We start from the raw sequence: 14,672 nt of genomic DNA, 5'->3' as shown, positions 1-14,672 counted from the left end.
TCGCTTAATAAAAAGTTTAATGGAATTGTGCAGTTCTAGAGGCCAAAACCTATGCAAACTTCAGAGATTAAAGATAGAACACTAGATCCATATACCTTCGTTTTTTGATTAAATTAAATCATAAAGGGAAATATCACTTTTTTGGCACTCAAACTGTAAGAACAGCAAGTACTCGAACTACACAGAGAGATTAATTGTTGTGAGATTGGCAAAAGTGGCAAGGGTACGTAGGATAGGAAAACATCATGAAAGCAACGTATGCAAACGCAACGGGATATTTTTTTACAAAATACAGCTACTAGACTTCAAGTTCCGATAATAAGTGATTTCCAAAATTTAAAAATTACCGTCCGGAATATAAACACACAGCATCCGCGTCTTAAACTATGTGATCGCAAAAGCAACAGAAATATGTTTAGAATTGCTTTAGAGTACTTCTGCATTCATCTCGCTGAGGATCATTAATCTAGCCGACGATCATCATCATCGTCATCATCATCGAGATTTCCGTCCCTTATACAGAGAGAACTACCTCGCCGCTGAACATCGGCGAGATTTTGGTTCTTTTACTATACAGACAGAACTACCTCGCTGCTGAACATCGGCGAGATTTTGGTTCTTTTACTATACAGACAGAATTACCTCGCCGCTGAACATCGGCGAGATTTTGGTTGCTTTATTATACGGACAGAACTACCTCGCTGCTGAACATCGGCGAGATTTTGGTCCTTTTACTAGACAGACAGAATTACCTCGCCGCTGAACATCGGCGAGAAAGAGGTTCTATATGAGTGTTAATGTTATTTTGCATATGAAAGTAGTATTCATATATTGAGAACATGGCGTAATTTTTGCTGTTCTGTATATTGAAAGAATCACATAATATGTGTTTGTCTGAACGCCGGTTTTTCTCCTATATTTCCGTATTTTCAAGCCTTTTTGTATTTTGGCATTGTGCACGTTTACATTTAGTTATTGAAGTGTTGACTCATTTGGAATAAAAGATACTTCGAGATTTAAGCCTAGGCGTGATCTCTCAGTTCTGTAGTTATCTCATCATTCTGTTGTTGGGTATTGAAAGGGATTAATTTGTCCTTTGTGTGAAAACACTGGCGTTCTGTCCTGGACATTCTACGTTATACGGCAAATCTGCAATTAACACCGTTAGCGAGCTTCCCTACCTCTTTTTTACGCTTAGGGGTCTTCTATAAGCTGAGCCGTTTGTCCTTTGGCAAAGCGCACGGCTATTATTACGAGATTGGTCAATTCATGAGAAAAAAAGCCATCGTATAAAGTGGCTTAAAGTAATTGTGACTCGTGTATTTTGTTAATGTTCGTGAATGAAACAGGATAACGTAATGTGCAGACGTAATGTACATAAGGGCTATTTTAAAACGTAAATATTTACCTTATTTTGGGGGTTCCGATAAAGAGGAGAACGCTTCAAAATGATAACACAAGGCCAGTGGACTGAGTGTAAAGAAAATCTAGTGGAGTTTTGATCAGTTTTCGATTGATAACGGCGATATAAATTTCAGAAATAATGGAGTTTCTAAGACTCCTTTAAAATATCGTAATTACGGCCACTTTATTCTTGCCACTTTATTCATTTTCTCTTTTAAAGAGCCCGTTTCATACGGCCACGCCGTTGAGACGGCCAAATTTTTGTGGTCCGTTGATAACCGGATTAACAAAGCTGTTTTAACGGCTGACCAGAGTCTATCCGTTGCCATCATCTGACACGTGACAGTACACCTAATGAGCGTAGACTGTTCTCAACCTTCTATTTTCTCCTATTTTTATTTGATCGTTGAACGCGTGGGTAGAAACGCCAGAGAACTGGACGCCAGCGCAAAAGGGGAGACTTGACAGGATAGGGGCTCGGCTCGTTTTGCTCGCCTCCCCACCCCCATCCCTGCATGTTTCGCGCTAGCTTATGATTCGCCTTTTCTTTTCCGTGCGTTGAAAAATAGACAGACTGTGAACATTCTAAATGTGAGAGGAGCGAGTTTAGTATTCCTTAAACATTTTTCGGAGAAGAGGGTCATAAATTATCAGCTACAAAATCGTGCCTTTGTCAGGTTTTTCTTGCTTCTCTTTCATCTAGTTAGCCAGTGATGTCTTCTCCACATTGCTTACATTAAATGACACGCTTCTATTTGTTAGCAAATGTTGCCCATTTAGAAACGTCTCATTTGTTTCCTTTTGAGTCTCATCACATGAAAAAGTATCTGAAAGATAACAAAAAACGCAAAGATTTGACGGTCTTATCAAATGCATGTTGTTTTGAAATTATTATAGTTTTCACAAGTAGTGCTTAAATTTCAGGGGAGCTGGGCAATTACCAAAGTAATTCCGATCCTGTACAAGAAAAAGCGACAGAACACATACTCGCACAAAACCAGCCAGCCAGAAAGAAACATGGCGAAAAAGCGAAAAAAAGAAAAAAAAATCATGCCAAAAAAAAAAATATATATAATAAGGTCTTAAAAGTTGCTTGCCTCTCCCCGTCAAAAATATAATTTCCATCCCTAAGAAGACATTGTGGTTTTATATTACATTCTTTTGTATGATAGAATTCCCAACGTTATAAAAAAAGAGTTATCCTAGTCCACAGCTTTTTCTACCGTAATGATCCATGCAATAAGCGTCCCCCCTCCCCCTTTAGAATGTGTTTTTATTAATAAGCGCCCCTTCGATTTTCTACCGACTTTTACACGAATATAGTTTTATTGGGTGACCAGTTAACGAATAAACAGCGTCTCATAGATTAGACAATATAGCTTTTCTTTGCATCTCTTTGCGATTGAAAATTTACTTGCAAGCTCGGTAGATCTCGGCGATATACTTCTGTTTTAAAAGGTTTCTAAATGGCAGACGACTTGCGTTCTTCGATGCGTTGGTGCTAAGTCCGACGTTTTGGAGTTGCTGAGATTCGGTTCGATGAGATAAAAAATTGGATAAAGTACAAGTAACCAGACAGTTTTCAACAGGCTGAGTGCAGTGGAAATATCCGCTGACAGCTAAACTATCATCAATTGTCTTACGTTTCACTGTTACTCCAGATTCAGCTTATTATTTGCTTTCGTATGCAAACTAACTTGGTGTGCGAGGATGCGTGCGCCATAAGATAACATAACCAACGTCACCGTTGATTCCGAAAGGAATAAGTGTGTGGTATCTAAAGATGTCTTGCATCTCCTCCCGTTGTCTCAAGTCTCTCTGAGGCAAATCTGTCTTTACCACTGCCACCTGGATATCTTCGAGCGAGTGACCCACGCAGTTTATACGAACTCTTAACGGTTTCCCCAAACCTTGCGATTTCTGCAGGCCGATATCTCACAGCGGGACAACTAATCAAACATCTTTAAGTAGTATATTTAGGAGAATAAGCCAATCGTTGCTACTTTGTATTTCACTACATAAATAAAACAGCAAAGCAAAACCACTCCTTGCAATAAACTTTCAAAGTTTGAATAGTCCACCTTTCCTTTCCGCTTTGAATTCTGTTTTAAGGTAATGGACGCTAAAACCGTTTTGTTCTTTGTTCTGTTTCAAGGAATGGTGAATGCCATTGTTTACGCTGCTGAAGAAGATTCCAAACTTTCTCGTTCAGTATTCTTCACGATGCGGCAAGATAAGCGACTTCAGGGACATGTTGTCAAAAGGTTTGAGTGTCCCAGCCTGACCTCATGCAGCCGGTCTTGCCTGAGAAATTCGTGGTGTACTTCAACCAATTTCAAGATAGCATCCGAGGAAACCGAGAAATCCACTTGCGAACTGAACAAGCATGGGGCCATTGAAGAAAACACCAAGTTTCATGATCAGCAAGGAGTGACTTTTTCTTTGCTTTTAAAGGTTATTAGCAATTAGCCATTAGTTCTAATCGTTCACAAAAATATTTAGGACCTGGATTTGCCGTTCGATTAAACGTGCCTGTTGGCCCCAGAACAAGTGAAGATATACATCTTTGATCACTGTAATATGGGAACGAATACACTAATATTTTCCAAGGCTGGAACTGTCATCAAGGACTGGGTCAAATTCAGTCTTTTTTTATCCCAAAATAGGGTCAAAGGAATACTGTCCGGCACATTCTATTCGTCGAAATAAACCTTTCTTAAAACAGTTGTGTTTACAAAAACTGACGCTCCCGATAAACAGGTGTATAGGAAAAGAAACCTATCAAAGAACAAAGTAAATAAGGTTCATATAACCAATATCGTGCTAGCCTGAAGTGTCAGTCATCTAGCTTCTGCCCTCAGACTTGCTAGCTGACTAAAATTTGTTTTAGCAAATCTCTTCAACCATCCTGAGCTCTGAACTGTCTTTATTGTAATTCAAACACTTTACAGGGTTGTCAAAGTCCTACATCTCCAGGTTGCTTCAACGGTGGTTCTTGTATAGCAGACGACAAGAAACAAACATTTTCATGTTCGTGTAAACTGCCTTGGATTGGGGAAAATTGTGCAAAACTTGGTAAGAAAAGTTTCAAGAACTGCAGTGTTGTATTGTTAAATAAATTTATATTTGTACATCACACCCTGTCAAACGATTTTCACATCTAGTTAGTCTCTCTAAAATAAGATGCCGTTTGCTTTTCGAAAGCAGATCGATAGTGTCGATTGATAGCGAAGCGCGCGAGTGACGTCATAACTCAGACAAACTGAGACAAACAAAACGGAATGGTGGAAGATTTGACGCTTTTTCAAGCGCGTAAGCAAGTGTTCCTAAAACAATTTTTATAACGAAAATTTGGCGTTCATTTTCCTCCTGTTACTCTCAGAACACGCTAATGTTGTCTAACTCTCGCGGGGTTCCAATAATTTGCATTCTATTCTTAGACTTCGCGCGCTTCGTTATGAGGTAGAACGATTGTTAAGGTGGCATTACTCAACAAGCGTCAACGAGCAAGAAGTTAAGTGTCTAATAGTTGCGTAAAATATAAAAGAACAAATGTATGGGCAGCTTCTGTGAGCGGGAAAAGGTAAACCACATTCAACTTTTGCCACAAAAACCAAATTAATCATTAACATATCTGCTCTGTTTTATTTTAATAAGTGAAAACTAAGTAATACATTTCTCAACGAATATCAACGCTAGAAATTTAATGAAACGAAATTTCGATGTCATCTTGACATCATTATCAAGTCAGAAATAATTAAAGATAATGGTAAGTTTTATTTATATTGGTACAGGCGAGTTGTAAACAGTTTCAAGTGTTAATTGATATAAACACTAATTGATCAACATATTAAAAACTTGCCCTGCGTTTGCTAATTGCAAAATATAGACAAATGCCACAACAAAGATTGCAACACGAAGAGTGTTCAGTTCAGGTTTTTTAACGAAAAAACAGCGTCTTGTAGACCAGACTGTCTAGCCATACAGCTATAGAAAGCTGTAGACAAGCACTAATTGTTGATAACGTTGCGAATTCTTCATACGATTTTACATAATAAACCGAACTATTCTCGCATTTTGATTGGTTTTCACCAATGATCTATTAGAGGACAGACGCATAGACGCATAGATGACCCATAGATAACATGAATGACGCACTCGGCTAACGCCTCGTGAGCCATCTACTTGTTCTTTCCACATTTTGACGTCATCTATGATCTATTACTTAACAGATGCATGGCAACGAGGAATCTATTTGTTAAATTGAAATGAGACGTTATAGCTAAGTGAATGTTATATTCCGAAATGGAGTGAAAAAGCTTCAGAACAGATCAGAATGTTCTCGGCTTCCTAAGACGCTATGTCTCTTTCTTGTGGCTGGTTGCTTGATTTTTTGATGGCGCTTTATTTTTCTTAGACGGGAATATGTTTGTTAATTTGCTCAGCTCCCCATCAAACATATACTTGTCTATTTTTTGTCTGATGTATGTCACTTTCGATTCTTTTTGCTAAAATTTAAGCACTGCTTGTGAAAACTATAATTATTTCAAAACAACATGTATTTTATAACATCGTCAAATTCTTTGTCTTTTTAATTATCTTTCAGATGCGTTTTCATGTAGTGATGCTCAAAAGAAAGCTGACGAGACGTTACCAAATGGACAATACTTGCTGACAAATGGAAGCGTCTCATTTAAGGTAAACAGAATGGAGAAGACATCATTGAATAACTTGACAAAAGCAAAGCATAACTTTTTAGCGGATAGTTTATGACCCGGGAGGGGAGATACTCCCAGAAAAGTTGGGTGGGGATGTGCGGCCCACTTCCCAAAACTCTTGCCCTATTTATGACCAAAATCTGCGATTTTTGCTGTACCCTATTTATGACCTGGTGGAGGCGCGGTGACCTCGTGGTTAGTGCGTGCATCCCCGGATCGAGCGATCCGGGTTCGAGCCCTGGCCGGGGACACTGTGTCGTGTTCTTTGGCAAGACACTTAGCTTTTACAGTGCCTCTCTCCACCCAGCAGTATAAATGAGTACCGGCGAATTGTTGGGGAAAGCTAACAAATTGCGGGGAAGTGACCTGCGATGGACTAGCATCCCGTCCAGGGGGAGTAGAAACACTCCTAGCCGCTTCATGCTAAAAAAAAAGGGAGGGGCTACGGCAACTATAAGCCAGTCGGTTCCAAGGCTTCACCTTTTCTATTTATGGCCTGGGTAAAAAATCGATACCCTATTTATTAACGTTGTGGGTGGCACAGTTGCCCTAAAACATAAGTTATGAAGAGCTTTAGTTAATGGTCTTATTGATAATGATAAAAAAGTAGCTTCTTCCAAGAAACATACCCAATGCAAGATGCATTTTCCCTAAAAAAAAGAAGGGAGGAGAAGGAAGAAAAGCTGGGAGGGCAAGCAAAAAAAAACCCTCCCGCCCCCCACGAATAGGAAGGCTGTAAGAGTCAGGGTATTTGGAAAAATGATGTCGGTGGCAACCATGAAATTGTTCATGTTGAAATAACTCGAAATCACAACTGACAGAACACGAGAATAAGTGCTGGCTGGTATACATAACAAAAGCGAGATATTCAGCTCCCATTTGAATCATGCCAGCCGTTCTTGTGCTGTTTTTTTTTTTATGACTGGTTTAATTTTTAATATTTCACAAATAAAGAAAAATGAATAACAGTCAATTTGTAAGGCGGTGAATGCAGTTTAATATCAGAAAGTATACATAAAAAAGTTTTAATAAATAACTTAGATACAACATTGCAGCAAGATATTGACTGTGTATTTAGGAAATTTTTGTAACGTGGGCCGTTACGAAGTATCAGTCCACATTAAGTCAGTTTTCACTCTGCAAGAGGTTTTTAATAAATTGTTACATCTAAAGTAGTTACTAATGGCGCTTTTTTGGGTGTAAACTATCTTAACGGCCAATTCTCTCAATAAGACGCGGGGGAACCGAGACCGTTTAAATGAGGTCTTAAGCCGCTCCGAAAGGCTATCGCAAGGAAGCGATTTTTCTTTCCAGTTCACCGATATCGACAAAGCCCTGGTTCTCGTAACTTGTTTGCTCTTGTGTGGTATCCTCATTGGTCGTTTCAACTGTCCAGCTTCTCGCCATTAGCCCAGCTGGACGATACTGCAAGGTGAAGTAATCCTCTTCACCTTTCTTCACATCAAACAAGAATCTTTTCAAAAGCCTTCCAAACGGTCCCAGGCACTTACCGCATTTGATCAAGGTAAACACCAACAGGCTTTCTACAAGAAGGGCCAGCAACGAAAAAGCGGCCACTCCGACAAGAACCCAGAAGAGGCCAGCAAAGTCGATGGCTTTCAGAGGTCGGTGCTCATTTCTTCCACAGGTCTGTTTGGGAAACCATCGCTCCTCGATCGACTTCACAGTGCTGTTTTCCTGGTGCTTTAAGACCGAGAGGGAAATCTCTTGCAGCCATGGCATGCCATGTTTAGAGACGGCAAAACCGTAGCCTGACTTGAGAGAGTGTTCTTTAATCAAAATGAAATTGCAGTCCTTGTCTGTGCTGGCGATGTGACGGAGAGACAAGTAGTCGCCTATTAAGCCGTCGATAGTCCTGGAAGAATATCAGTGACACATAGCGATTAAAGAAGCTCAATCACGGTATTTTGAGTTATTTTGGCCACGGACAAAATTACCTTTAAATTGAAGGAAACCTGAAAATAGTAGTTTACTGAGATAGAAAAACTCCAAAGAGATAATAATAAACTGTAAAGAAACAAGGATGGTTAAGGATGGAGAAGATTAACAAGGATTACAAACGACGAACTTAAAACATTTAGGCTAAATTGTTCAAGACGCACAAACCACCTCCTTTTAACAGGACTGGCCTGCCCGGGTCATATGGAGACCTCCATATCCTAGAGAATTCTGAAACATTCCCTAGTCAGTTTACTCCCTCCCTGGTGAGGGATGTCGCCCGTGGAAGGAAATGCATTGTCTAACCCATCATCACCCTAGTGGGGTTTTTGCCTAGTCTTGTGAGAGTTTCATTGTCCACAGGACCCAGGAAACATTCAGCCTAAAAAATGTCCGTTACATAGCAGTGCAATAGTGAACTTAGATTATCGCCGTTGGGTACGTGCGTAGCAGTACAGTATTTGAAAAGAGATAAGCGAAACCTTAGCGAACCCTCTCCTGAAACAACGGTAGGCAAAAGGATGTTAATTCGAGGATCATTAATTTTGGAACTTGGCGGTCATTTTTGGAAGTTTGATGTAAGGGTAAAGAAGTGAAATCAGAACAGAAATATTTAACTAAATCAAACATACCCTGCCTTCAACTGTTCGACTCCTGATGTCAAGCTTGTCACACTGTTTTTTCGCAAGTTGACATCATAAATTTTACGGAACGAAGAATTAACATGATGCTTGAAGTAATCTTCTTCATTTGAACCTCGCACAGCGGCCACCTTAAACTCTGGAGGTTCAGAGATGATCTGGGAACGAGACAAGAGGACTGTGAAACTGGCACGAGTTATTTGAGCACCAATTTCTGCTCGTCTCTCTTCGGCAAATTATGTTAATTAAGGTTGTCGTTTTTTTTGTCCGAAAATCTCTTTCTCTCAAACTTCCTCATTAACCTCGTTTCTCTTATGGGAATCATAAATGATTAGGTCAAACAATTATTCTCGTTTTCATACTACATTTGCCTCACGAATGAATGCTACTAAGAAAAAAAATTCTTACATACATTCAGATTTCTCTACAGGCACTGTTTTTCACTATCCTTCTACATGCATTTTCAATTTATTTAACATTTCTCAGAGCAACCGTCCAGACTACAATCCTGGCCAGATTTCCTTGAAACACTTGACAAGATGCCAACTGGTGATGCCCCCCTACCCCCCCCCCCCCCCCGCGCGCCAAAGCAATCTTACAATAGTGGGCCTACTTTGGATGGATCAGCAGCAACATTGTGCTGGGGGTGGGGTGGGGGAGGTTGACAGAAATTCCATGTGTTGGCTAAAGTGCATATTGTCCCAAGATTTTTGACCAGGATTGTAGGTGTATTCTTATTGGTCAATTCAAATTCAAGCGCAGTACCAGTTTTGAGTTAGAGTCGGAAAAAGCGCGGAGATAACTTGGAACATTAACATTCATGCACTCATACAGCGCATACACACGTACCTTAGGATCACGAACGCCAGTTATGGGAAGACCGACTTTTTCTTCGACTAAGAACGCCATGAGGTTAGCGCAGTAAGAATTGATCATGACGAGAGCGAGACATGAGTAGACATAGGACACGAGCCGTGAACTTGTGCTCAGCGGAGTTCTGACTGGGCCGATATCCTTACCAAACGCCACACCGCCAACATAACTGATGGAATCTGCCAAAACAGTAAGAAACAATGTTAAAAAATGAAGATCGAGTGCTCTTGAAAGTGCTAACCTGGGACCCGCCTTCATTGCGCTCAACCTCATACCCAAAGCCTTTGTTCCCCTTGGCCAGCGGCGGGAAGCGGGCGACTCTGTGAAATTCTCTTTGGAAGGTCAACAATGTCAGAGATCAAACATCGCCCAAAATGGCCAAAGAAACTGGGAGAGCTTTTCACCTACTTATACTAATAACTAAATTAGTACAAACTGAAATGGGAAATGCTCATTCGGTATTACGGCGGCTTTCAATAACACGCGAACTCCGCTTAATCAACGGTTTCATCATCTTAGCGGTAGACTACGAGTAGTTCCACTTTCGCTTAGTCCGTCGTGCCTGACGTAAAGGAAAGCCTCGAAAAGAAAACATAATGGCCGCGCGGGGACTTCGTTTTGTGCGCTTCTCGCCCCCAGGATTTCGCGCGGCCATTTTTTCCTCGAGGGTTTCTTTCACGTCACGCAAGCGAAAGAGGGACTACTCATAGTCTATCTTAGCGGTCCCCTCTGCAAAGAAACGTTTACTTCAACGAGATCAAAAGGTCACATCTGTGTATCAATGAGTTTTCGCCAATATGTCATCAAACATGTTCTCAACCGCTCTCCGATGTCACCAACTACCTCTCCCCCGTCAAAATCATGAGCATTACACTGTAGAGACACGACCGATTTCGATTCCTCAGAGGGGTGATGTCAGTAATTTCTTGTCACGGTACAAGAAGCCAGTTTACCCAGTAATGTGAATCCGTCCTCATCACTGCCCTTGAGCACATGATAGTAGCCTTGAGGGCTTTTCCGGTCCAGACACCATATTACAACAAAGACTATGCAAGCAGTTGCCATTTGACACAACCATAAAACTGTGCTGAAGGGGTGTAGCCAAGAATCTCTATTTATGTCTGAAAGGTTAAGGCACAAAATCAAGGCAAATTAAGGCAAATCATTGTGAAATATGGAAGAAAGGTTAATTTAAGCACTAAAAGCTGCTACGATTTCTCAGAATTGGTAGAAAACGAGAAATTGCTCAGAATGTAAGAAGTTGCTGGAGACGAGAAACGTTGCTCGAAATACGAGAAGTTGCCAAAAAGTTGCCGAGCAACTTGTGGAACTTACCTTACCTTACTTACTTGTGGTACTTACCTTTGTGTCCATCCTCGTTAATCAAGATGCCTAGCTCCAAAAGTAGCGTTGGATGAGCAAATCCCAGCACTTCAGCTCGCCTGCTGTTCATACCCATTTCTAATGAAAGCATGGCCCTACCACTTATCAGCTCTTGCACAATGCCATTCCATTTACCAGCGCTATCATTGTACACTCCGTATTTCCCATCGGGAGTAAAATAGATATACGCTTCGAAGTTAAGGTCTTTTTGGAGAAACGACAAAAAGTCCAGTGAAGCACCGAAGCAACAAAACATCTTTGGTGGAATGTTAGCCGACATATCTTTATGGCTGTTTTCATAACACGCCACAAACCTCCCAAAGCACTCTTCTCCGACACCAGGAGGTATCTTATTGACCAGAGGAGGATAATCGTTCACGGCCACGCGGATAACACGTTTTGGAATTTGAGAAGCGGCTTTTATGAGCGTTCCGTTAGGTGCTGTGAATTTCTCCATAGCAAGGCCAGTGGTTGCACCCATTCCTGCAGGGAACCATTTCTTTACACCATCTCCGTCTCTCTTCAGGTTCCAGATTGTAAAAGCGGGATGCTTGTTCTTGAGCGCAAGAGGATCAAAGAGTATACTTCGCCCCGACAATGATATCTGTGTCAAGTATCTGCACAGTAAAATTATGTAAATATCAGGTTAAATTGCCTGGGAAATTATCTCTTATGCGTTTCTATTCGAATGCTCATTGGTCATGGACAGAGTGAACCATTCCTCGCCTCTCCCACGAAACTAAATATAGGTATTCATGCTATCTTCAAGCTAGGCCTTCAAATACAGCATGTGTTAGCATTTAGCAGAAAATTAACTTTAGCGAAAGCTAAAAGGGATTGGGAGAGAGGAAGACCCGTTTAGAACAAAAGCTGCACGATTTATGGGCACATTGAAGACGATGTCGTTCAAAAACTGATCATGAACAAAGACTTGTACATCTAGAAAAACGAGTGAGAATAAAGAGAGGATCAAAGACTTTTCCCCACATTTTCCGCCATTTCGTCTCAGGTAGTCTCAAGAAACTCTCCTGGACTCTCCATGTCTAAATATAACTTAAGAGGGACTTGGATTCCACCTTGATCTTCTCTTGGTGGAAATATATTTGAAAACAAAGGTTGGAAATTGAGAGACAGATACCTTTTGGAAATGCGCCTTATTCTGTCACGGGTGATTCTTTGTTCACAATCCTCTACATTGAAATTCAGAGAATACTCTTTCAAACTCTCTTCAAAGGAAAGTTGAAACAATGAGACGGCATCGTGAAGAGCATTTTCGTAAATAACGTAGTCGTGATGTTTTTCTGGACGTTTGAGGCTTATCTTTAGCAGTCCCTGTGGAAGTTTCTGACAGTTCTTAAACTGGTGGCTTGTGATTTCTGTTATAATCCACACAGCTTTCTGTTTGCTGAGGCCAAGCTCTTGAACAATCGCAAAGAGCTGCGCATCCTGCCACAACCTGCTGTGCATAACAATAACATCGTTTGTCGTATTACTCACTACATCTTTTAATTCTGTTTCTGTGCCATTTCCAATCGGGTCCTCCGTTAGCCAGACTACCTTAAAAATTTGCCATTTCTCCTGAAAAGCGTAGCTTCGCATACTCTCCACAAATTTGATGCCTTCGTAGTCAGCAGACAGCACTAACGAAATAGTTTTCCATCCATGTTTCTTTATAATTCTCCACACTGAGGTCGCGTAGCGAAACATTGATGGAAATACCACTCTCGTAAAATCACCAGAATGTTCCTAATAAAGGAATAAAATAAAAAAACGGATTAAAAGAAGGCGAAACGGACTTTCAACTGTTTGCCTTACGTTTTCTACTTCGCTTTTTATTTGTAATACCTGACCGGATCAAATGCAGTAAGAAAATTATAATTGGCACATCTTACTTTCTCACTTGAATTCCTTTTACGCTTCGTGTGAAATGTCAGTTTATTGGCTTTTTATTCCTAATTTATTTTTAGTTGAGTTTCGTTTCTACGCCTCTACATCTTTTAATTCTTTTACTGAGATAATTGTTATTTTTATTTGAAAACAAAAATAAAAATGTATGTATAAAAAATGTACGTAGATAAAAGAAAAGCTAAAATCGGAACGTCGGAACAAGACTGAAATCTGAAACAGTTGTGAGACGTATTCATGCCACGATCCTTGTAGTAAACTTACATTTTTTCATAAACTTACTAAGTGGTTGTCTGTATTTCTAAAGTAGAATAAAGGAAAGTGGGACAAGAGAACTGAAACGAATTTAATTAAATGTCATTGAAAGCTACTGATTATTTGGTAAGAAAATTGAAAAAATAATTACATAGTTCAATAAATATCTATGAGTGACCTGGCGAAAGTAATTTTGCAGAATTCCGAAAACTGTGCAAATATTAGTGGACAATGGCTTTTAAGGCTTTTTTCTAGTTAATGTTTTTAGCTGCATTATTTCTCCCCATTTCGTGGCTCATTCGGTTGCGTTTTTAATGGGGCATATGTTCGCGGATACACCATGCTTAAAGAAAATAATCTTCAAAACCTCAAGTTGGAGCAACAGAGTCGCTTAGCAAAATCGTTTGGGAAGAAACCTTCAAAGTTTAAGGAACATTAAATCTTACTGATAGTAATTTTAAGCTACCAGCATTACAGTCTTCATTGAAAAAGACAAGGAAAAGTTTATTAAAAATTCATGATTTTGTATCACAGGAAATTAACGACAAGTTCGATTCACTGATGGCATCGGGCTGAGCGGTCGAAGAAGCATTTTGCCAGCTAGCATTAAAATCAATCTTTTGTTGTTGACTTTTGAACTGTAAGTTGGTAAATTAAAACACTTTTGAGGCGCAAATATCTCTCTATGTTACCTCAGTTCGGAAACCTCCTTGCTCTTGAAATAAACCAACTGTTAAGACGTGTAAACTTTTCAACAGCGATGAAAAAGCTACTGAATCGGGCGTTACGTCGATAAAAATTGCTCCATCTACTGTTGTGGAGTGTTTTTCTAGAAATTCAAGAGTGCTGAATACTCCAACTTGACTGCGATTAATACTGGTTGCGTTGACTTTTACCCATCTAAAGTTGATTACTTCAGATTTCCGTGGGAAAATATCTTGGTGGGACAGCTGGCTTGCTTCTTTTTTGATGCGTTCATCGCAAGTTTCGTCGTAAAACAACAATATTGTCACATTGTAGCTCGCTTGCGAACGATGCAAAGCCAGTAGGGAGATTAACAATGGTGAAGTTTTAAGTTTGAGAAGAAGCAAGACAACCTTTGCCAAAAATAGGGCGACTCCAACCATTCCAAAGTTTTTCTCTCCTATTAAGCCACGGCGACGTGTGTTTTTAGAAAGCTTGTCTTTAAGTCTCGCCGCTCTCTGAAACTTAACACATGTTCTGGAAGAACGTCAATTAAGACGTCGAATTCTATAAATATATCGTTGCATGAATTTTTTTCTTGATTAATCAGGCCACGAGATTAGAACAGAGAAAAGACGACATACACTATCCAATGGCAGGTAATGTTTGTTGGTTACTTCAAGAGTGTAGACAATAGAAAGCGCCATACATGAAGGAAATAGCACAGTTTGAAAATTTTCGTTCCGTTGCAAAAGACAATATAACTACTAGGGGTACATGTATTTCTCGTGATTATTTACCACTCGGCAGGACTTGGTTAAATTTAAAGCAATGGAAACCTTTATTTTTA

The 14,672-nt window shown here is 40.0% G+C and overlaps 3 protein-coding genes across 3 annotated transcripts; 1 reads left to right on the top strand and 2 right to left on the bottom strand.

Annotated features, from left to right (window-relative positions):
• The first annotated feature begins 3,313 nt into the window (after nucleotides 1-3,313).
• On the top strand, nucleotides 3,314-6,566 carry LOC145494069 (uncharacterized). The gene is made up of 3 exons (XM_081473536.1): nucleotides 3,314-3,858; nucleotides 4,356-4,479; nucleotides 6,011-6,566. Exons 1-3 carry the CDS (start codon nucleotides 3,520-3,522, stop codon nucleotides 6,175-6,177), a joined length of 630 nt encoding a protein of 209 aa, XP_081329662.1. The 5' UTR covers nucleotides 3,314-3,519; the 3' UTR covers nucleotides 6,178-6,566.
• A 2,799-nt stretch (nucleotides 6,567-9,365) lies between these two features.
• LOC145495280 (glutamate receptor ionotropic, NMDA 1-like) lies at nucleotides 9,366-12,012 on the bottom strand. Its single transcript, XM_081474871.1, has 3 exons — nucleotides 10,958-12,012; nucleotides 10,549-10,716; nucleotides 9,366-9,774 (listed from the first exon to the last, which is right to left on the bottom strand). The coding sequence occupies exons 1-3, from the start codon at nucleotides 11,457-11,459 to the stop codon at nucleotides 9,464-9,466; spliced, it is 981 nt and encodes a 326-aa protein (XP_081330997.1). The 5' UTR covers nucleotides 11,460-12,012; the 3' UTR covers nucleotides 9,366-9,463.
• On the bottom strand, nucleotides 11,984-14,265 carry LOC145494314 (uncharacterized). The gene is made up of 2 exons (XM_081473755.1): nucleotides 13,831-14,265; nucleotides 11,984-12,724 (listed from the first exon to the last, which is right to left on the bottom strand). Exons 1-2 carry the CDS (start codon nucleotides 14,263-14,265, stop codon nucleotides 11,984-11,986), a joined length of 1,176 nt encoding a protein of 391 aa, XP_081329881.1.
• Between the last annotated feature and the right edge of the window lie 407 nt (nucleotides 14,266-14,672).

Source organism: Orbicella franksi, chromosome 8, assembly GCF_964199315.1.
Source record: "Orbicella franksi chromosome 8, jaOrbFran1.1, whole genome shotgun sequence".
Taxonomy (NCBI): Eukaryota; Metazoa; Cnidaria; class Anthozoa; order Scleractinia; family Merulinidae; genus Orbicella; species Orbicella franksi.
Note: the sequence above shows the minus strand (reverse complement) of the source record. Positions and strands in the feature narration are given on the sequence as shown.